At 38.8% G+C, this 24,224-nt stretch overlaps 3 protein-coding genes and 1 pseudogene across 3 annotated transcripts in view; all 4 read right to left on the reverse strand.

The window, feature by feature from the left end:
• Vopp1 (VOPP1 WW domain binding protein) overlaps positions 1 to 236 on the reverse strand; it is a 71,654-nt gene extending 71,418 nt beyond the window's left edge. Inside the window, exon 1 of the mRNA XM_057792209.1 lies at positions 19 to 236. Within this exon, the coding sequence (XP_057648192.1) occupies positions 19 to 72 (54 nt within the window). The 5' untranslated portion in view covers positions 73 to 236. The remainder of the gene's footprint in view (positions 1 to 18) is intronic.
• A 9,992-nt stretch (positions 237 to 10,228) lies between these two features.
• On the reverse strand, positions 10,229 to 11,104 carry LOC130873870 (putative vomeronasal receptor-like protein 4; annotated as a pseudogene).
• An 11,294-nt stretch (positions 11,105 to 22,398) lies between these two features.
• LOC130884799 (U8 snoRNA-decapping enzyme-like) lies at positions 22,399 to 22,894 on the reverse strand. The gene is made up of 2 exons (XM_057786025.1): positions 22,516 to 22,894; positions 22,399 to 22,445 (listed from the first exon to the last, which is right to left on the reverse strand). The coding sequence occupies exons 1-2, from the start codon at positions 22,892 to 22,894 to the stop codon at positions 22,399 to 22,401; spliced, it is 426 nt and encodes a 141-aa protein (XP_057642008.1).
• Positions 22,895 to 23,023: 129 nt separating this feature from the next.
• Positions 23,024 to 23,956, reverse strand: LOC130874336 (putative vomeronasal receptor-like protein 4). Its single transcript, XM_057769559.1, has one exon. It carries the CDS (start codon positions 23,936 to 23,938, stop codon positions 23,024 to 23,026), a length of 915 nt encoding a protein of 304 aa, XP_057625542.1. The 5' UTR covers positions 23,939 to 23,956.
• Positions 23,957 to 24,224: the final 268 nt, after the last annotated feature.

Below are 24,224 nucleotides of genomic sequence, written 5' to 3' on the forward strand. Positions count from 1 at the left end.
GGGAGCCGGCGGCCCTACCTCCAGCAGCAGCCCGAGCAGCAGCGCCGCCACCCTGCCGAGCCGGCGGACCATGGCTCCCGCGAGGCCCGTCCGAAGCCCGGCTGCGCGGCGGGCTCAGAGCCGGTCCACACCCAGGGACCGGCGTGCAGACTCCGGGGAAACCGGCCGACGCCGGCACAAGGACGCGCCTCAAGCCGGCTGAGCTCGAGGACGTGCCGGGCCGCCCTCGTCGCGCGCCCCCGACCCACCGCACGGGCGCGCGCTCGCGGGCTCGGAGCCGGCAAGGTCTGTGGGGCGCGCTGCGGGACGCGGAGACAGCGAGCTGGGTGCGAAGACTGCCAGGTGTCTCCTTTCCTGGAGGAGACCATCTTGACTCACCTTGATAGTTCTGGGAAGATTTATTAAAGGACGCCGTGTTTGGGGAGGCTGGGGGATGGATACTACTGGGGCCTTCCTGAAGTTTCTACCGAAGGCATTCTCACTGTGGCTTCTGCAGGTGAGGTGGGCTGCGCATCCCGGGGCCCCAGCATGATGGAAAGGACAATAAAATCGCAAAGAAAGGACAGCTAACTGCAAAAGGTTGGTGCAGGTTTATGCCGACATCTTTCTGTCTGGCTTTGCTAGGACCTCACCTTTGAGTCCCATAATGTACCTCATCTTTGAAGGAGGCGCTTTAACCACAGAGAATTGCTATTGACAGTAGTGTCCACTCTCCCTTGCTCACAGACGCCGTCTTTGTTTTTCCACAAGGCTCAGATGCCACCTAATTCAAAGAAATTACTGAAGCATTGGTTGAACTTGTAAGATGTATCGTACCTAACCTAGAGGCCAAATACACAGAGGAGGATGAGAAAACAGTCCATAGAGTCTAAAGAGAGATCGAGTTTAAACAACTGGGATACAGGGTGCTGAGTACAGAGATCAGGAAGTTAGAGTTGTTTAGGATCAGAGAGATCCATCAGCCTGTAAAAATACTTGCCAGAAAAGCCGGAGGAAGATAATTCCACCCTGGAATTCTAAGGACAGGAAGAATCAACTCATCGACCTCTACATGGACGCAGGGAACATGTGCATGCCTTCATACAAACACATCTCTCTCACACACACGCACCTACAAATTAAATATTTTTTAACAGCTAGAGTTGGTTAAATGACAGAACTACCTCCAACAGGCATGCAAAGAAGAAGTTTACAAAAATAGATCTCTCGTGAGGCAAGTCTCAAATACTTAGGCAACTTTCAATACAAGCGCTTATTTGGTTAAGATAGAACATGTACATGAAACTACGCCTGTTAGAACTGGGCAAGAGAAACAGAAAAAAGATGTCTTCATGCTTGCCCCAAGTTCCGTGTTCCATCACAGTAACAATTTGTGAAGTTTTATAGAAACAGAATAAGAGGGGCAAAAATTAAGCCCTTTGATGAAAACATTAAGTGGGTAGTTTATAGGGAAGCAGGGAAGGCTGCTTTGGGCCTGATGATTTTCTTAGCTCTCTGGACACTAGAAGTAGTTTCTTTTGGGGAACTTCTGTGTGTACACAGAACTGACTCAAAGCCTATGAAGGATTATTGGACTGTGGTAACTTTGCCTTCTTTAGAAGTCTTTTTAAATTAACCTTTTTCATTTTTTGAAGAATTTCATATGTGTGTGCTATACATTTGCATTTCCACAACTGTATCTCCCCTCTCCAATTCCTTCTGTGCCCTCCCACTTCCCCCCAAATATACGATCTGTGTAGATGGGCTTTCTTTTCTGCCAACGGCCCCAAATACTGACATAGAGACTTCTTATTAATTGTGAAGCTTAGCCTTTAGCTTAGGCTTATTCTCAGCTAGCTCTTGTAACTTCAACTAACTCATTTATATTAATCTGTCATGTGGCAGTAGCTCTTGTTTATCTTGCAGCTCTTATTTCCTTTCTGTCTGGATGGCAACTCTGCCTTTCTTCTTCTCAGAAATCCCGCCTACTCTCTTTCTAGGTTTTTACCATTCAGCTTTTATTACACCAATCACAACAATACATTTTCACACAGTGTACAAATATCCACAACAGGCCTCTTCAATTATTACTGTTACATTTATGCATGTACACATATATTATATTGCATTATATTATATAACATACTGAGTACACTTAGTGTTGTTCATATGAACACATTGAGGGCTGATCACTGTGGTTGGATTACCTCAAAGGGGACTCATTCCTAAAGAAAGCTTCATCCCCTCTCTCTTACAACTGTTAATTGCCTGCACATAGCTCTTCATCTAAGAATGGGACCTTGTGAATTTCCCCCATCTGGTTTAGCATGTCAGTTGGTGTGGACGTTACCCAGGTCTTATTTGAGCAACGTTTCCTTTATTATTATTATTGCTATTTCCAATAGTAATCCTGTCATATCCAGAAAACATGTGTCAGTTGGTGTCCTGGTCCTCTGGCTCTTACAGTCTTCTGTGCCCTGCTCTATGATGTTCACAGACCCTTAGGTATAGGGGTTGAATTGTGTGTGTGTGTGTGTGTGTATGTGTGTGTGTATATCTCCATTGAAGTTCCTGTGGTCACTTACTCTCTGGATTTTGGCCAGTTGTGGATCGCTATAGTGGCCTCCATCTACTGCAAAAAAGAAACTTCTGTAGACAAGCACCAAGAACTACACTTAACTGTGGGTATGAGAGTACATTTTTTTAGAGTACTTTTAAAAAAAAAAAAATATTTATTTATTTATTTATTTATTTATTATACAATATTTTGTCTGTGTGTATGCCTGCAGGCCAGAAGAGGGCACCAGACCCCATTACAGAGGTCCTGAGTTCAATTCCCAGCAACCACATGGTGGCTCACAACCATCTGTAATGAGAGTACATTTTTAAGAGTACAGTTAAAACTGTATTCATTCAGAAAAATGGCAACGGTAGGTTCTCTTTTAAGGTTTATGACCTCTGCAGCCCCAGGTAACTGACTAGGCCTACAATACCAAGAGTTCCTGTCTTTTGAACAGGACTTAAGTGCCACCATTGGGAGTATCTTGCTAGGCCAGTCATTGTTGTGGTTTGCAGGATTTACAGCTGGGTGGGACTTTTGATTGCTTTTCTCCCTGTCAATTTACATAACACCTTGTGACGAGACAGCAGCCAATCCTCAGGGAAGAGGCTTGTTTTAAGTCAGGTACAGCTCAATTCCTCCAGATCCTGTGTCTGCTGTGGAGTCTTCACCAATAGGTCTTATTTACAAGTTCTGGGAGGCAGTCAAAGACATTGAAAGTAGCCTGAATTGTTTGAGGAGTCCTTGGACTCCCCTGAGGAACAAACTGAGGAGTGCTTCCCATACCTAACTGTCTTAGTTAGTGTTTTTATTGTTGTGAAGGGACATCATGACCATGGCAACTCTTATAAAAGAAAATATTTAATTGGGGTGACTTACAAGTTCAGAGGTTTAGTCCATTATTATCAAGGAAAGAAGCATGGCAGCATGCAGGCAGATGTGGTTCTGGAGAAGAAGCCGCAACTTCTACATCTGGATTGGCAGGCAACAGAAAGAGAGAAAGACCTGGGCCTGGCTTGAGCATTTGGGACTTCAAAGCCTACCAGAGTGACACATTTCCTTTAGCAAGGCCTTGTCTTCTGATAGTGCCACTCCCTGCTGACCAAGAATTCAAATTTATGAGCTTACAGAGGCCATTCCTATTCAAACCACCACACTGATACTGAAGTTTTTGTTAGCCTATGGTTATTAGGGGAGCACTGTCACCCCATGAAGTATAACTTTATTTTTAAAATCATATATATATATTTTAAATAAATTTATAAAATATTTCCCTATGACTTTTTCCAAAATCTTTAGTGTTATTTTTCTCCTTCTTCCCCTGTATTATCCCCCTTTCCATTCTCCATTTAATTCTCAGGCCCTCCATGCCCCCATTCTCGCCTTTGTGCCTTCAGAACATCTGTGTTTAATCCTCACCTTGAACTCTTTCTCCTCCACCACCCATGTCCCCTTTCTACTTTTCTGTCTTCTGCAGGTATTCCTAATTATATGCCCAACCATAAAGATTTGATGAAGGGTCTACATATAAGAAAGAATATGTAGTATTTGTTTTTCTGAGTCTGTGCTACAAAGCTCAATATAATACATTCTAATTTGCCTAATAAGTGTCATGATTTCATTTTACTTTACAGTAGAAGAGTATTCCATTGTTCATGTATATTTTCATTTTTCATTCATCAATTAAAAGACATTTAGGTTGGTCCTATTTCCTGGCTATTGTGAACGAAAAGCAATGAATATCACTAAGTACGTAGTAGAATATAGTGTCCTTTCAGTATACGGCAAAGGGTTGTAGAGCAGGGTGGATGTAGTTTTAGGATTTTGAAAGCTTTCCACACTGATTTCCAGAGTGGTTGTACTAGTTTGCAGCCCCACCAACCAGTGGTGAAGGTTTCCCTTTCCTGCATCTTCATGAGCATTCCTTGTCATTTGTTTCCTTGAGCTAAGCCATTCTGACAAAATGGGAGAATGGGCAGAGATGGAAAGGGAGTGTAGCTCAGAAGAACAGAACAGAACATCTTCAGGCACATGACTTTGGTATCTAGCAACACATAGTTCATTTTAATTTGTGTAAACTTTTGTTAACATAATGATGTTATATAACATCTTCTCATGATTTTGTAAATAATCTTACTCTTTAAAATGTCTCTAAATGTGGTAAAGTTAGAACCACTATTCCAAGTTGTCCATCTCATTTCTACACACACACACACACACACACACACACACACACACACACACCCCACCCTTCATTGGTCACATATGTATCAGTTGCTTATAATGACCTTTGAAGATACTTCGTCATCTGTTTTAGTTTATTTTTTTTCTGTTGGTGTGATGGGATACCCTAAGAAAAGCAACTTCAGGAAAGAAATACTTTAGGTCCCAGTTCAAGGTACAGCCTGTCATGAAGAAGAAGTCAACACAGTAAAAGCCTGAAGTGCTGGTCATTGCCCTCTCAGTCAGAATAGAGCAGAATATCCTTAGCCCCAACTTGCTTTCTTCATTTTATACAGTCCATGATCCCTGCCCAGGAAATGCCCCCACCCACAGACAGTACGGCTTTTCCTACATCAGTTAACATAATCACGACTACCCCTCAGAGGCAGGTTCAGAGAAACAATTCTCAGGTGGTCCTGGATTCTGTCACTAAGCTAGTTAACACTAACCATCGAATCATCCCACAGTCTCCTCACTAATGGGTGGCAATGCTCTTATAATGGTTTATACTTTTAAATGGGATATAATAGGGTCATTTTGAGCTTAAAAGTAACTTGAGTTGGCTTAAATTTTAGAAAAATGATGTCACAAACCTGTCAGCTCATAGGAGGCAAAGCTAAACTAATCTTTATTCACTCAAATGTGTGTACTTATTTCTTGCACTGATGGGGGCAGTTTCTTTTGGAGCAGAAAGCCAGGAAGCATTTCTCTATTCATGAAGCCTTTTTTCTTTAAATTTATTATTTTTTCTTTTATTTTTGAGATTACAATAAGATTATATCATTTCACTTTCCTCCATCCAAACACTCCTGTGTACCTCTCTTAGATCTCTTTCATCAATTGTTGTTATATGCATATATGTATAATACTAATATGATCTGCTCAGCCTGTTTAATGTTATTTGTTTGTGTTTCCAGGGCTGACCATTTGGTATTTTATAACCAATTAGTACGTTCTTCCCTTGGAAAGACTGTCTGTCCAGCTCTGAGCATTCCTTAGTTGCCTGTAGTTCTTTATGTAGGGTTGAGATCTCATGATCTTTCTGCCTTCTGCTTTGGCATATCTATTATTATTTGTTCAGCTAACGTTTGGTAAGTCAGGTTGGTGAGATTTTATGGGTGTATCTCCTGATATTACTAGGAGACTGTGTTTCCTAGTAATGTTACAGCAAACTCCCTTATCTTCTGACTCTTACAGTCTTCCCACCCCTTCATCCACAATGTTCCCTGAGCCTTACATGTAGAAGTTGTTACACACACACACACACACACACACACACACACACACACATTGGAACTGGACTCTACAACTCTGCATTTTGATTGTTGGTGGGGATTTTTAGTAGTCTCCATCTGTTATAGAGAGAAGTTTCTTTGATGAGGGTTGAGGACTAAACTCACCTGTGAGTATTAGGACAAATGTTTAGAATGCACTTAGGTAATGTGCTGGTTTAGTAAAATGATGGTTGTCTGTTGTCCCCCAAATCCATAACTTCTCTAGCCCTTGGAAGTTGGCTAGATTCCCAGTAGAAGGCCTGATTTTCTTTTTGTAGAATGAGTCTTAAGTCCGATTAGAGAGCTATTAGTTACATAAAGGTATGTGTGCCACTATTTCATCCTTAGGTTTATTGTGCCATGCTGGTCATTGTTGTGACTCATAGATATCATATCTGCGTAGGACTGTCGGTTGATTCCCATTCTTGAAAGCTTTCATGATATCTTCTGGTGTCGTGAAAGTAATCCTTAAGGAAGAAACATTTAAGTTAGTTCCAGCTCAGTGGCCTCTGGGCCATGTTTCTGAAGTATATGGTGTCTGCAGCAATAGGAACTTATTTTCCACCTCTTGGGGGACAACCAAGGGCAATAGCAATAGTCTGTAATATTTTGGGAGTCTCTTGGACAACACTGACCAGCAAGTGAAAAAAGGACTTCTTATGCCGGGTGTTGAGAGTTTTGTTAAGTGGTCTTTAGCTCTTGGGGGAAACATTGCCAGCTCAGGTAAGAATTTTTCATTTAAATCATATCTATATTTATACATAGATTTATATGAATTATAGGTGTTTTCTGTTTTTAGTTTTGGGGTGCTGTTTTTTAAGATAGTGAATAATATGATTTCTTACAACTCTTTCAAGATAGCATTACTATTTTACTTTCCTCTTTCCTTTGTCTGTATTGATCTCCCTCTCCTAAACATAATAAAGGCAATATTCAGTAAGCCAACAGCCGACATCAATCTAAGTGGAGAGAAACTCCGCTGAAATCAGGAACAAGACAAGGTTGTCCACTCTCTCCATACCTATTCAATATAGTTCTTGAGGTCCTACCTAGAGCAGTAAGACATAAAAAGGAGATCAAGGGGATACAAATTGGAAAAGAAGAAGACAAATTCTCACTGTTTGCTGATGATATGATAGTTTACATAAGTGATCCCAACAATTCTACCAAGGACCTTTTACAACTCATAAACACTTTCAGTAATGTAGCAGGATACAAGATTAACTCAAAAAAATCAGTAACCCTTCTGTACACAGATGATAAAAGGGGTGGGGAAGAAATCAGAGAATCAACACCCTTCACAATAGCCCCAAATAGCAAAAAATATCTCTGAGCAACTCTAACCAAACAAGTAGAAGACTTGTATGACAAGAACTTTAAATCTTTAAAGAAAGAAATTGAAGAAGACACCAGAAAGTGGAAAGATCTCCCATGCTCTTGGGTAGGCAGAATTAACATAGTAAAAATGGAAGTCTTACCAAAAGCAATCTACAGATTCAATGCAATGCCCATCAAAATCCCAGGAAAATTCTTCAAAGACCTCGAAAGAATGGTACTCAATTTCATATGGAAAAGCAAAAAAACTGGAATAGCCAAAACAATCATGTACAATAAAAGAACTTCTGGAGACATCACAATTCCTGACTTCAAATTCTACTACAGAGCTACAGTACTAAAAACAGCCTAGTATTGGCATAAGAACAGACAGGAGGACATATGGAACTAAATAAAAGACCCAGATATCAATCCACACATCTTTGAACACCAAATTTTTGACAAAATAGCAAAAACTATCAAATGGAAAAAAGAAAGCATATTTAACAAGTGGTGCTGGCATAACTGGATATCAACAGGTAGAAGAATAAAAATAGACCCGTATCTATCACCATGTACAAAACTCAAGTCCAAATGGTTCAAAGACCTCAACATAGAAGAGAAAGTGGGATGTACACTTGAACGCATTGGCACTGGAGACCACTTCCTAATATAACCCCAGCAGTAAAGACACTGAGAGAAACAATTAATAAATGGGACTTCCTGAAACTGAAAAGCTTCTGTAAGCAAAGGACATGGTCAACATGACAAAACGACAGCCTACCGAATGGGAAAAGATCTTCACTAACCCTACATCAGACAAAGGTCCGATCTCCAAAATATACAAAGAACTCAAGAAACTGGTCACCAAAAGAACACGATCCAATAAAAAAAATGGAGTACAGAACTAAACAGAGAACTCTCAACAGAGGAATCTAAAATGGCTGAAAGACACTCAAGGAAATGTTAAACATTCGTAATCATCAGAGAAATGCAAATCAAAACAACTCTGAGATTCCATCTTACACCTGTAAGAATGGTCAAGATCAAAAACACTGATGACAACTTATGCTGGAGAGGTTGTGGGGAAAAGGGAATATACTTCTGCATTGCTGGTGGGAATACATGCTGGTATAACCCCTCTGAATGTCAGTGTGGAGATTTCTCAGATATTAGGAAACAACCTTCCTCAAGACCCAGTAGTATCACTTTTGGGTATATATCCAAAGAATGCTCAATTGTGCCACAAGGACATGTGCTCAACTACGTTCATGGCAGCTTTGTTTGTCATAGCTAGAACCTGGAAATAACCTAAATGCCCCTTGACTGAAGAATGAATAAGGAAAATGTGGTATATTTACACAATGGAGTACTACACAGCAGAAAAAATAATGACATCTTGAATTTTGCAGGAAAATGGATAGAGCTAGAAAACATTATTTTGAGTAAGGTAATCCAGACACAAAAAGACAATTATCACATATACTCACTCATAGGTTGTTTTTAAACATAAAGCAAAGAAAATCAGCCTACAAACCTCAATCCCAGAGAACTTAGACAACAATGAGGACACTAAGAGAGACTTACATAGGTCTAATCTACATGGGAAGTAGAAAGTAGAGAAAGACAAGATCTCCTGAGTAAATTGGGAGAATGAAGACCTTGGGGGAGGGTTGAAGTGGGGAGGAGAGAGAGGCAGGGAGGGGAGCAGAGAAAAATGTAGAGCTCAATAAAAATCAATAAAAACAAAAACACATGGGATATACAATTGTAGCCATTTTGGCAACAGACAATGGGCCATGCATGTTATTACTTATAATAATATTATAATATAATTATACACACACATACTATATATGTGTATATATATGTCTATCTATCTATCATCTATCTATCTATCTATCTATCTATCTATCTATCTATCTATCTATCTATCTATACCATAAATAAAGTCAGTGAACAAAAAAAATTAAACACCTCATGCTAATATGGGGTTTTCCTTTTTACCATTTTTTAATGTGTACTGGTGTTTTGCCTGCACCAGTATGTCAGGTATCCTGGAACTGTAGTTACACAGTTATAAGCTGCCATGTGGGTGCTAGGAATTTAACCCTGGTCCTCTGGAAGAACAACCAGTGTTCTTAATCACAGAGCCATCTCTCCAGACTCCTTTTCCTATATAAACTCCTATTTGCTTATGCCCAACATCTGTCTCCTCTATATCCAGAGGCAGTCCTTTGTATCCCTGGCATAAATACACCTTCCACCTATCCCTTGTTCCTTTCCTCTTCTCCCTCAGCCTCTATCTTTTATGTTGGTTTCTTAATTCCTGCCCATTGTTCTTCTGCGCGAAATAAATCTCCTTTGTGCTAAGAACTTCACCTTGGAGTATCTTGAACTGATACTGCTCCCAACAACTCAGACCAAGAGGAAACCAAATACTTCTGTTCAGTATTAAAGAAACATTTATGGTTGAAAGTAAAACAGAGAGAGTAAGAGATTCCTGTGGGAATAGCAGCTTATGGTGTACAATGAAATTAAAGGACTCTGGAGTACTTGGCAACAGAAGCATAAAAGATTGTGTATGAGTTATAGCAAAAGTTTAATTTAAATCATATGACTAATCTTGTTTTGCTACTTGAATAATTAAGGTTTCAGAAGAATCAGTGTTTTAGGGGAAAAAAAGCAATTATTAGGGCTGTAGCAGAATGGCACTATGTCACCATCTCCTAACTTCAGTTCCAGAGGATCCAGTGACTTATGGCCCCTGTGGCCAATGGGAATGCACACATGCATATATGCTGGCAAAACACCCATTCATATAAATAAAATATACTTTTTTTTAGAAAGGAAGAGAAAAGTCTTCTTTTAAAAATATCTAGTGCATGTGCCTCAATATATTGATTATTCTGTTTTCAGAACTGATAAAGGAGTAATTGTGGGATAGACATTCATTGCAAACTTCTAAACTCTCAGGATGACTGCGTGGTACATCCATAACAGGACTGCAGTGGACGAGATGATAAAGTCCACCCAGTACATGACCACAAAGAAAACGACCAGCAGCAAGATGGTCTAGGTGGCCCTTTGCTCAGGGGATGCTTTCCGGTGGTGGAGGCTGTGAAGATGCTCACATTGCCTCTGACGTCTGAATAAGATAATCACCATGTATGCACTTGTGGTCAGCATAACTCCTATGAGAAATATATCTCTAGACATTGTCATTGTTAAAAATCAATCCTCTAATGATGTAGTTCATGGGGAAGAGTGAGCAGGATTTAGTGACCTTCATCTGGTTGGTCTCACTCACGTTGATAATAGCACCAGCATAGAAGACACAGCTACTGCTGAATGATAAATTGAGAGACCAAATATAGAAGGAAGCATTGGTCATATTTTTTTTTATTTTATGTTTAAATTTTGCCAACAAAGAGGTATTGGGACTGATAGTGACAGCCTGGAACACACTCAGGAGGCAGGTGATGCAGATGGAGAAGCTTCTCATCACTCTGTGTAAAATGTTGTCTTACATTTGAAGTCATTTTCAATGTTCAGTGACTTTAAAATGTCGGTAAGCCAAATATCCCCTCCAGTGATGATCAGCAGTGTGTGTGAAGGCCAATTGACAGGAGATCATGTCCTTGGGCTTAGGCCTGTGACCTAGGATTATGAAAGTGTAGAAAACAAGGAGAAACATATTGGCCAGGACTCCAAGTCCAGCTTGGAAATTAAGGACATTCTTTAATGAGGACATACATGGAACATGTATTCATTGTAACATCATAGTAGAAACTCATTTCATACATCTGAAAAATAATAGAGTATACATCAGACTTGTGATTCACTGCTCAGTGTGTCAGTATCATCATTCTGTTTTATCTACTTACTCTCGATTAACTTGTCTCTTTAATTTTGGAAGTACTACATTAGACATTGCCTATATTTCTATATACCCTCAATATATCCCTGTATATAAAGCATATTGAGCATAATAAGTGCATTCTTAGCCACAACCAATACACAATGCACTTTTTGTGCCTGTATTGCACCTAGACCTAATGCCTTAGAAATTCAATCCTACTGATTCGACTTTCATTCCCTTATTTTATAGCTAACACCGAAAACAGTAGTGATGAACATAAAATATTAATCATATTTGTACTACTGAATAAAAATTATATTGTCCTGTGGAAAAAAACATAAAATAAATCCATAAGAGTGAGGTGAGTCAGTCTCATATTTTATAATTTCAGTGAGCTCTATTTTACAACTATCCATGTTTTTATTCATGATTCTAATGGAATCACAGTTGATAATTCATGATAATCCCACTATTTTAATCAGAGCTATGTCTATCTCAATTAGTCTATTTTTATTTTCCTTTTTCAATGAACTCACCAACCCAGAATTCGGAATTAAAGACAATGATACAGTTGGAGGCCATTAGTGTACTTTCCAAACCCTATTAATCTTGTAAATGATCTGGGCTAGATTCCCAGCAATGATATGGTGGCTCATAACCATTATTGTTATGAACGCTCCTAGATGTCTCCCAGTTTACTTCCCATTCCATTTAAAACTTGTGTGAACTCTAGTTCTGGTTTAAAGAACTATCTCCTGGTTACCACTATCATTATTTTATCCAGTTAGTATCATTCATTACTTTAAAATCAACTCTGTGATAGAGAAATAGAAAACTACTATGCAAAGATTCTAGTAAAAAAGAGTGCTCAATTGTATTTTCAACTTCACTTGCATATTCTACATATATAAGTGCATGCTTGTATATATAGATATAATGCAGAAGTCAGCATATGAGACAACCCTATAACATCCCCATGAATATGACAACATAAATCATAAGAGCAAACATTATATATATATGTTTGCTCTTAAAAAAGTTACATCTAGTAAAGAAATAGATTCATCCCAATTGCCAGAGCCAAACGTATGATTATTCCACTAACATACATTTACAGTAGCTGCACAGTGGTGTTCTTTTTTTTTTTTTTTTTTTTTTTTTTTTTTTTTTTTAGTTCTAGGATACAGGCTGGAAAGATGGCACAGTGGTTCAGAGCAGGTTTTTCTCTTGTAAATGATCTGGGCTAGATTCCCAGCAATGATATGGTGGCTCATAACCATCTGTAACTCTAGTTGTAGTGAACCTGTTGCCTTCTGTTGTATTGCGTGTAAGTGGTGGAAATAAATGCAGGTAAAACATGTAAATATGTAAACAAAATAAGTGAATTTTAAAGTAAGAAACAAAGAAAATATGTAATTTTATTTATGCTTAATTGAAGCTTTGGTCTCCAAACTGAAAGAACTGTAGCACATTCCAATTTTAAAATTGGAAATAAACAAACAGGATATGTATCAACAGTTTATTAATTATACACCTATAATTTATTAATATGGCCGTGTATTATAATAAGTAAAAAGATGTTATTAGAAGTTAAAGGTGGTAATCTAAAATTTTTTTCTCATTCCAAAGCTATGAAGTTCAACCTCTCTACTTCATACCCATTGCTTTGTAAATATTTATCACCTACAGAAAATAACACATCTTCTCATTCCTTATGTGGTTTCTTTCTCTGGGGTTCACTGGAGGGGAGAGTGGACCCGAAAAACCACAGCTACCATGCCTACAAACTGATTTGTCAACATGTCCATAAACTGAGACAAGTCATTTGTTTTATTTGAAAAAAATGCAGTGCTTGGGTGTTCACATTAGCTTAAGTTGTAGTCCTGAGTTGTAAGGACTATACCTAAAGTGTATCTGTAAGCATTCATAATAGTATGAATGCCATCACTATTAAAGGGATCCAGACCAAAAGACCTGGCGGGCAGCAGGCAGCTGTCTGAAGAAACGTGCAATGAAAGAAACAAAGAGCTGTTTTCTGCATAACTCTACAATCTTCTGAGAAAAATCACTTTCCCCTTTCATTATCGCAGTATTTGATTTTAGAATAGACTTGTTTTTGAATTTATGGTAGTCTTTGTATTCTTCTCTGAGGTGATAATAATATAATTAATGAGCATACAAGTATATTAGATCTAAAGTATCATTTTCATTTTAAGTTTTACCATAATTAGTGAGTAATGACCTAAAAGCAGTGTGACTGCTCAGAGAGAACATGGAGTGATTGTGTGACTTTCAGGTGACAAGATACATGGTGTTGGCTAATGAATTATCTATCCACTGTCTGCAACATTAATAAGTCTGTAATTCTCTTTCTTAGCTTTGTCTGAGATTCCATCTTACACCTGTATGAATGGCCTAGATCAAAAACACTGATGACAACATATGCTGGAGAGGAGGAGGGGTAAAGGGAACACTTCTGCATTGCTGGTGGGAGTGCAAATTGGTACAACCTCTTTGGATATCAGTATGGCAATTTCTCAGAAAATAGGAGACAACCTTCCTCAAGACCTAGCAATACCACTTTGGGGTATATATCCAAAGGATGTTCAATTGTACCACAAGGACATGTTCTCATGCTGTTCATAGCAGAATTATTTGTCATAGCCAGAACCTGGAAACAACTTAAATGCCCCTCGACCAAAGAATGGATAAGGAAAATGTGATACATTTACACAATGGAGTACTATACAGCAGCAAAAAATAATGGCATCTTGAGATTTGCAGGCAAATGGGTGGATCTAGAAAACATCAAATTGAGTGAAGTAACCAGATTCAGAAAGACAAATATCATATGTACTCATTCATAAGTGGCTTCTAGACATAAAACAAACAAACAAAAAAACTAGCCTCAAATTCACAATCGCAGAGAATCTTGACAACAATGAGAGAGACATACTTGAATCTAATCTACATGGGAAATAGAAAAAGACAAGATTTCCTGAGTACATTGGGAACATGAGGAACATAGAGGATGGTTGAATGGGAGAAGAGAGGAAGGGAGGGAGCAAAGAAAAATATAGAGCTCAGTAAAATCAATCAATCAATTAATCAATCAATCAATAAATAAATCATTAATATTTGAACTCTTGCTATTAAATCATTACATGTAAAAATCACCTTATTCCTAGAGATTATCTAGTTGGTAATACTGACATGTGACTTATTTCACAATGTAGTTAGTTTGATTTCAATTTGTTGGATGAATATTAAGATTTATTGTATAGAGGATAAAGTAGTTATTTATTGTATACACACTGACTATTACAGGAGGTACAGAAATACTTCCTTTAGATCTTTATTACAAAGTCATACTAAGAAAAACAGCATTGGACTTGCATGAAACCTGAAAATAGATCAGTTGAATAAACAGAAGTTACAGACATGAAGTCATTAATCTGTAGCCACTGATCTTTGACAAAGACGCCAACAATAAATCCTGGAGAAAAGCCAGCCTCCTCATCTTTCAGTACTTGAAAATTTTATGTCTCACCTCCACAAAAATCAATTCCAAGAGTCTTTGAGACATTAATGTAAGACCCAAATCAGAAAGATTAAAGGAAAAAGTAGTGGAACTTCAGCATATTGACAGGCAAATTTCTAATTCAGACTCCAGTTTCACAGGGAATAAAGCAAACAGGTGACAAATGGGACCTCATGAAAATGAACCGCTTCTTCATAGAAAAGGAGACAGTTAACAAAGTGAGAAGACAACCCACAGAATGGGAGAGAAATCTTGGCCTGTTGTACATCTGACAGAGGAAAATTAGCAAACATATACAAAAAACTAAAGAAATGAAACGAAATTACACAATACTTTAATAAATTGACTAATGAAACACAGAAAGAACTAATGTAATTCAATAAATACATAAATAATTCAATTTGAAACTAGGGTATATATAGGTTTTTGTAGTACAAAATAACAACAGATTTGGGAAAACATGCACAGTATTACTCATTACCTTGGAATGGCAAACAATGTGGATATTACTTCAAATATATTACAATAACTTGAATCAAAATCTCAATAGGTAATAAGGGTTAGGAGAAAAAGTAATTCCTTTTCATTTTCTGTGAAACAGTTCAGGCATTGTGTGGTTTCTGTTGTGGTTTCTCAGATAGATTCGAAGTAGAATTATCAAATTCAAAGTAAGATTCCAGTTTTGTGAGCATGTATACATGTATCAATTGATATCCCAAAGAAATAATTGCATTCCAATATTCATTTCAGCATACTCATAAAATTAAAAGATAAAAATATCAATATCTAATGAACATCAAAATATTATATACATAATATGATGATGCATAACATAAAAATTATTAATATAAGTACATTTTCCTTTGGTAGAAATATATATAAATCTCTATGATATTATCTGAAATACTTTGGATACAAAAAAACAAGAACCACATAATTGACTGTTAAATAATAATAACCGCAGAATTGACTATTACCAGAGATTAAGGGGCAAGAGAAGAAGGGAAGAGAAAATATTGGAGATGTGGTTAAATTGTTAGTTAAAATATAATTTATAGTATATAAAATATATTAAATACAATATAATTTAATAGAGTTCAGCATACATAATACTGTGAAAATAAACACTAAAATCTATAACATTGTTAATTGTTAATAATTATTCAATGTTAATCAAGTGATTTTTTTTTTTACTGCACAAAAACTAACTGAGGGAGAAGGAATGGAAATGATCAAAACACATCATTACATGTACAGAATATTCAAAAACTGAATTAAAAAAAACCTGCCTGCCTGTCATTCAGCTACCTCACCAATCACTGGGCTCAGGAACTATATTGGGCCCATCCAGAACCATAATTAGGGATCCCAGAGCCAATCTACCAGCCTGACAGCCATCTTACTCATTGCTGGGCTCAGAAATCATAATGGACCCAAGACTGAAAAATCAACTATCATTTAGATGAGCCAGCTCTCAAAATTAGTGGTCTCATTTTCCCAGTAAAAGATATAGAACAAGTTCCAAATCAGGATTCATCATTCTGCTGCATCCAGTAAACACACCTTAAGACCAGGGTTAGATGTCACCTAAAGGTAAAAGAATGAAAGAAGACCTTCCAAGGAAATGACCCTAAGATGGAAGCTGGAATATCCATTTTAATATCTGACAAAATAGACTCCAAATCACAACGAATCAGAAGGGATACAGAAGGGTATTACATACTTATTAAAGAAAAACTCCACCAAGAAAATATGGCAATACTTAACACCTGTGTACCAAACAAAAGGGTACCAAAGCTAATAAAATAAATACTATAACTATAGCAAACACATATCCGCCCTCATGTAGTCATAGTGGGTGATTTCAGTATCCCATTCTCAACAATATCAGGTCATCCAAAAACTAAACAGAATTACTGGAGCAAACTGACATCAAAAACCAAATGGACTTAACAGATAGTTTTTGTTTTGGTTTTTTTTTTTTTTTTTTTTTTTTTTTTTGGTTTTTCGAGACAGGGTTTCTCTGTGGCTTTGGAGCCTGTCCTGGAACTAGCTCTGTAGACCAGGCTGGTCTCGAACTCACAGAGATCCACCTGCCTCTGCCTCCCAAGTGCTGGGATTAAAGGCGTGCGCCACCACCGCCCGGCTCGACTTAACAGATAGTTACAGACAATTTTAGCCAAACTCAAAAGAACATACCTTCTCAGCAGCTCATGCAATGTTCCCCAAAATTGAACACAAACTTTGATACAAAGTAAGTCTCAAAAAACACAGTAAAATTGAAGGAACAATTTGCATCCTACCTGGCCACCACAGAGTAAAACTGCATATTAACAGCACAAAGCTTACAAACTCACTGAAAGTGAACAACTCATTACCAAGCAACAAATGGATCAAGACAAAAATTATAAAAGAAATTAAAGACTTTCTATAATTGAACGAAAATGAAAACACAACATACCCCAAACACAACACAGAGTTCTAAGAGGCAAGTTAATAGCAATAAGTACCCACAAGAGAAAATTGGAGAGATCTCATTTGATTAACTTAGTGACACATTAAAAAGATCTAGAACAAAACTATGCAATAACACCCAAAAGGAATAGATGGCAATAAATAGACTCTGAGATGAGTTTAATAAAACAGAAAGGAACTACGAAGAATCAACAAAACAAAGAGTTGGTTCTTTGAGAAAACCAATATGATTGACAAATGCTTAGCCAAATTAACTAAAACACAGAAAAGAACAAATTACCTAAATTAGAGATGAAAAGGAGAACATAACAACAGACATTGAGGAAATTCAGAAAATCCTAGGGATATACTTTAGAATCCTGTATTCAAACAAATTGAAAAACCTAAAAGAAGCAAATAATTTTTTAAAGTTGATTTATGTATTTTTTTTTAAAAAAACTATTTTTTTTCTCATTTTTCATACCAATCCCAGTTCCCACTCCTTCCCCTTTTTTCACTCCTTCCACATTCCCCCATTTCACTTTCTCATTCACTCCTCAGAGAGGGTAAGACTTTCCATGAGAAGTTACCAAAGTCTAACACATTACTTTGAGACAGGACTAAGGCTCTTCCCACTATAACTAGGCTGAGCAAGGTATCCCTCCAAAGAGAATGAGTTTCAAAAAGCCAGTACAAGCAGTAGGGATAAATCATTGTCTCACTATCAGTGGCCCCACAGTTTGTCTCAGCCTTGAAACTATCGTCCACATTCAGATGGCCTAATTTGGTCCTATGCTGGTCCCCTCGGTGTCAGGTTGCAGATGATGGGATATCATTAGCTCAAGTAAGCTCTTTCAGTGGGTATCCCCATCATAGTCTTGACGACTTTGCTTATATTCTCATTCCTCCCACTCTTCGCCTGGACTTTGGGAGTTCAGTCCAGTGCTCCGCTGCGGATCTTTGAATCAGAAGAAGATAATTTGATCAATAAATTCGACCTTTCAAAGTTAAATCAATGTTAAGTAAGCAAACTAAACAACCAACAACCTCAATGGATTAGAGGCAGTAATTATGAGTCTCCCAACCAAGAAAAAAATTTTAAAAATTAAGAAAAACTTAGGGCAAGACTGTTTTAGCACAAGACTTCTCTGTGACTTCCAAAAGTGAGTTAAGCCCATGTCTTGGCCTGTGTTCTATTGTGTGATGAGACACCATGAACATGGAAACTCCTGTAAAGGAAAGCATTTAATGGGGGTGTCCTTACAATTCAGAGGATTAGTTCATTGTCATCATGGTGGGGAGCATGGTGCAATGAAGACATGGTGCTGGAGAAGGAACTGAGCATTGTGCATCCAGATTCACAGGCAACAGGAATGGAGAGAGCCACTGGGCCTGGCTTAGACTTTTGACACATCAAAACCCACCCCCAGTGACACACTTCCTCCAAACAACTATCAGCACTTAGTTAATCAAATAGTATCACTCTTTAAACATTCATATCTATGAGACTCTGAGATTCAGTCTTATTCAAAACACCACTCTACAATATTCCTCAAGTTATTCACTAAATTAAAAAAATAAAATAATACCTCCAATTTTTTGTGACTTCCAATTAACCTGATACATAAACTACATAAAGACCCAATAAAGGATTCAGATAAATTTCCCTTAGGAACATAGATACAAAAGTTTATACCTGCAAACCCAATCCAAGAAAAACACCAAACACATTATCCACCATGATTAAGTAAACTTCATTCTAGAGATACAAGGATGATTCAAAACACATAAATTGATAAAAAAAAATAAAAGCCATATAAACAGACTGAAAGACAAAATGCCACATGATCACCCCATTGGTAAAGAAAAGGACATTGACAAAATCTGAAACCTTTCATGAGAAAAGTCTTGAAAATATTGGGGTACAAGGTACATAACTAAAGATAATAAAGGCAATTTATAGCAAGCCCATAGCTAATGTCAGCTTAAATGGAGAGAAACTTAAAGCAATTCAACTAAAATCATAAAGAAGACAAGGTTATCCATTCTCCATACCTATTAAATATAGTAATTGAAGTCTTAGTTAGAGTTTCTATTTCTGTGAAGAGACCCTATGACCATGACAGCTCTTATACATGAAAATGTTTAATAGGGATGGATTGCTTACATCTTCAGAGGTTCAGTCCATTATCAGCATGGCAGGGAGCAACATGGTGGTGTGAAGGCATACATGGTGCTGGTGAAAGAGCTGAGAGCCCTACACCTTGGAGAAAAAAAAAGTTGACTGAGTTTCACACTGAGTGATGATTGAGCAAAAGAGACCTCAAAGTCCACCCTATAGTGACACACTTCCTTCAACATCTACACCCCAAGTCCACACCTCCTAATGGTCCCACTCACCTTGAGTTTATGTGGGTCCTGATTATATTCAAACTACCACAATGTCTTTACAGAGCAGTAAAATAACTGAAGGAGATTGAGGAGACACAGATCAGAAAGAGGTCAAAGCATCTTCATTTGCAGATGATATGATAGTGTGATGCTATTCTTAGTTGTCCACTTTTCTACTTCTAGAATTAACTAAACCCCAAAGTGACTAGAGACACCTGTGCAATGTTCTTTCTTATTAAATCACTAGAAGTGGAAAACTCACTTCTTCTCTGGATATCTGAGGGAGGCAGATTCAACTTTAATCTGGACCACACCTTGGCTGGCAGTATATTTATATGATAAAGAGAGGATTGTTTTCTCTTTGCCTGCTTGCTCTTGCTCTCTTGCTGTTGCCAGAAAAATCATTATTGCACTGGCATTTGATCCTGTTTCTTCAGGAATTCAGGATATACCAAAGAAAAGTTCAGACATCCAGCCTTGTGATAGAACAGTCACTGGATTTTTGGACTTTCCTATGGTAGATAGCAATCATTGGATTAGCTAGGCCACAACCTGGAAGCCATTCTAGTAAATAAGCTTTCTATAGAGATATGGACTATGTTCTATTACTCTAGAAAACCCTAATAAAGATTATATCAATGATTTGAGTTCAGTAGTTATTAACCTTCCTAATGTTGTTACACTTTAATATAGTTCACGGTGTGGTCACCCACTCAATCATAAAATTATTTTTGTTGCTTCTTTGTAACTGTAATTTTGCTACTGTTATGAATCATAATATAAATTTATGATATTTCTTAAGTTGTTAGGTGACCTCTGTGAAAGGGTCATTCAACCCATAAAGGGGTTGTGACCCACAGGTTGAAAACCACTGTTCTAAAGCTTCTACCAGGAAGTGCCTACAGCTGATAAAAACTTTGGCAAATTAGCTGGATGCAAAATTAATTCATAAAAAAGTAGCCTTCCCATTTATTACAAATAGATTCTAAAATAAAATAGAAAATTCAGTTCACAATTATTTTGTGCTGCAGGTAAACTATACTTTGGATAGAGAGTTAAAGCTACAATAGGATATTTAAATTATTCTTGATGACAGAATAGATTAAAATCCCTTGAAAGAAAAACACAAAAATTAAGTGTATCAGCAAGGAGCTTCCTTTGAGTAACCTCAGCATCAAAGAAAAAAGTAAATATAAAGTAAAAAGGATATAAAGTAAAAAGGAGAGAGTAAGAGAATTCCTGTGGAAATACCAGGACTCTATACTACTTGGCAACAAAAGTGTCATAAGACTATACATGTGTAATAGCACAAATTTTCTTTAAATCATTAAGAATCTAGATTTGTTACTTGAACTATTAAACAATTTAAGAAAAATCTGTGTTTTGGAAAAAATAATTGCAGCTGCACCAGAATGATGCCTTACAACCACCTGTAAGTTGAAGGGGGGCAATAGCCTCTGCTGACCTCTGTGGGTACCAGGAATTCACACACACATACATGTTGATGCAATTACTCATACAAATATATAAAAGTAAATTAATCATTTTATTTATTTATCTATTTGCTTTTTCATCAGTACTTTATTGGGACACAACAGCACAAACCATGTATCATTCAGGTAAGTTTGACATGACAGAGTTAACGGGTTCCCGAACACCACGTGCCAGACAAAGCTTATAATATTTACCATGTAGTGCTATTTATGTATGATGCAGTGTGCCTACTCCTCACTCAGAAGTCTGGAGGACAAGAGTATTGGGCTTCTATTTCAGTTGCTATACCTCCCACCGAGCAGGGGTTAATTAACCCATATCTGTTGAAAGAACTGGAGGGATCAGAGCTCCAGCCTGCCTTTTTGGATGACTCTTTTTGGTAGGGCAGGCTAGACAGAAACAAAAAAAGCTCAAAGATAAACATACTGGAAGAGAGGCATCAGTACTGGAGTCTCAGGTCTAGGTTCAGCCCAAGAATCCCTTGACGCGTGCCAACCCTCAGTAGTTGGGGAAGAAGAGTGCAGGGCTGGTTAGGGCCTTACCCAACTTTCTGAAAGTCACAGCTTTGCTTGGGCCTCAGGTAACCTCCCTGCCCGACCCCATGGCCATTCTCAGGGAGAAACCCCCTCTTCTGCTTCCCTAACAAGAGTGGGCTGGAGCTGGGCGGTGGTGGCGCACGCCTTTAATCCCAGCACTTGGGAGGCAGAGGCAGGCGGATCTCTGAGTTCTAGGCCAGCCTGGTCTACAAGAGCTAGTTCCGGGACAGGCACCAAAGCAACAGAGAAACCCTGCCTCGAAAAAACAAAACAAAACAAACAAACAAACAAACAAAAAAGAATGGGCTGGGCTGGATCCTGGACTGCAGCAGGTGGGAAAGAACCCAAACCCTCCCATCATTTACCAGGAAAGAGTTGGATGTGCCTGGGTTAAACTGGACAGATGAGAGTGTGCCAGCTGTGTGATCACAGATGGCGCGTGTGCATACCTGGAGCTTCCATGTATAAGGAGGGACTCAGATACAATCAAGGTCTTTGATCCCTAATGCCATCAGACAAGGTCCTCTGTTGAAAACACACCTCTGCCTTCAATCTTGTATCAACTTTCACCTCTCAGCCCCTAAAGAGAACGCATTTGCCTCTCCCTCCCTCCCTCCCTCCCTCCCTCCCTCCCTCCCTCCCTCCCTCCCTCCCTCCCTCCCTCCCTCCCTCTCTCCTTCCCTCCCTCCCTCCCTCCCTCCCTCCCTCCCTCCCTCCCTCCCTCCCTCCCTCCCTCCCTCCCTCCCTCCCTCCCTCCCTCTCTCCTTCCCTTATACCAAAGCCCTCATATTGGCTTCCATGGGTCCATGGCGGGCAGATTCTACTTAAAAGCTGGGTTCTTGAGTTTGCAATAGTGCCAGGATTCACAAGTTCCAAGTCCTGAAGGGCTTCTAGTAGCTGTTCTCGGGCAGCACCAATGAAGGAATTCTCCAGGAAGGTGGGCAGGCCTCCCACACCATCACGAAGGATGTACAGAGGCACCCGCACCAGGCTCAGCACCTCTAGCCCGTGGTCCTTCGCTTGAGGTGCCCTGGCTTCCACCGCCTGCAGCTGCTCCTGCGTCAGGCGCTTGGCATAGAAATGGGCCACCACACACTGTCCGTCCATGAGGTGTGAGCTCCGATAGTCGGAGCGCTCCACGCGTAAGGCTGTTACCCCATCGCCCCGCTTCTCGCGCAGTTCCCGGTTCATCCCGTCCAGGCTGCTGTCTTGCGTGTCCACGCAGCTGCCGGGGAAGCCTAGGCGCCCATCGAAGCGCATCTGCATCAGCACCAAGAAGCACAAAGGGCAAAGGGAAGCAGCCTAACAGTTGCGAGAGTCGGGCGGGCGCTTAGAGCAGAGTGTGGCAGGCGTGGCGCCAGCCCTCTAATCATTTTATTAAAAAGGAGAAAATTACTATTTTAAAAACCTATGGTGACATTTTGACCTCAGGCTTTTCAGCATATTGATTATTCTGATATCAGAACTGATTTGTACCAAAGGAGTAATTGTGGGATAGACATTCATCACAAACTTCTGAACACTCAGGGTGACTGGGTCGTACATCCACAACATGACTGCAGAGGATGAGATGATGAAATCCACCCAGTACATGACCACAAATAAAGCCACCAGCAGCAAGATGGTCTGGGCGGCGCTTTTCTCAGGAGACGCACTTGGGTGGCTGAGGTTGTGAAGATGCTTGCAACGCCTCTGATGTCTGAACAAGATAATCACCATGTATGCACTTGTGCTCAGCATAACTCCTACAAGAAATACATCTCTGGAGATTGTCACTGTTAAAATCAGTGCCCTGATGATGAAGTTCATGGAGAAGAGTGAGCAGAATTTAGTGACCTTCATCTGGTTGGTCTCACTCACATTGGTAAAAGCACCAGCATAGAAGATGTGGTTGCTAACGAATGACAAGTTGAAAGACCAAATAAAAAAGAAAGCATAAATCACATATTTTTTTAGTTTATATTTAAATTTTGCCAACCAAGAGGTACTGGGACTGATAGTGACTGCCTGGAACACACTCAGGAGGCAGGTGACACAGATGGAGAGGCCTCTCATCACTCTGTTTACGTAAAAAGTTGTCTTACATTTGAAGTCATTATCAATGTCCAGTGACTCAAATATGTCCCAAAGCCAAATATCCGCTCCCGCGAGGACCAGTACTATGTGGATGAAGGCCAACTGACAGGAAATCATGTCCGTGGGCTTAGGTCTGTGACCTAGGATTATGAAAATGTAGAAAAAAAGGAGAAACATATTGGCCAGGGCTCCAAGTCCAGCTTGGAAATTGAGGACATTCTTCAACGAGGACATAAGTAGAAAGTGTATTCATCTTACATCATATTAAAATCATATTTCATATATCTGAAAATGATAGAGTAAATATCAGACTTGTGATTCAATGTGTCTATATCATCACTCAATTGTCCCTACTTATTCTTGATTAACCTATTTCTTTAACTTTTGATGTTCCAGTCTGGATATCATAGCCCACATTTCTATATACTTCTTCATGTATCTACCTGTGTATATAGCATACTAGAGATGATGAAGGCATTCACAGTCACATCCTACACAGAATGCACAGTTTGTGGACCTT

This window comes from Chionomys nivalis, chromosome 1 (assembly GCF_950005125.1).
Source record: "Chionomys nivalis chromosome 1, mChiNiv1.1, whole genome shotgun sequence".
Lineage (NCBI taxonomy): Eukaryota > Metazoa > Chordata > Mammalia > Rodentia > Cricetidae > Chionomys > Chionomys nivalis.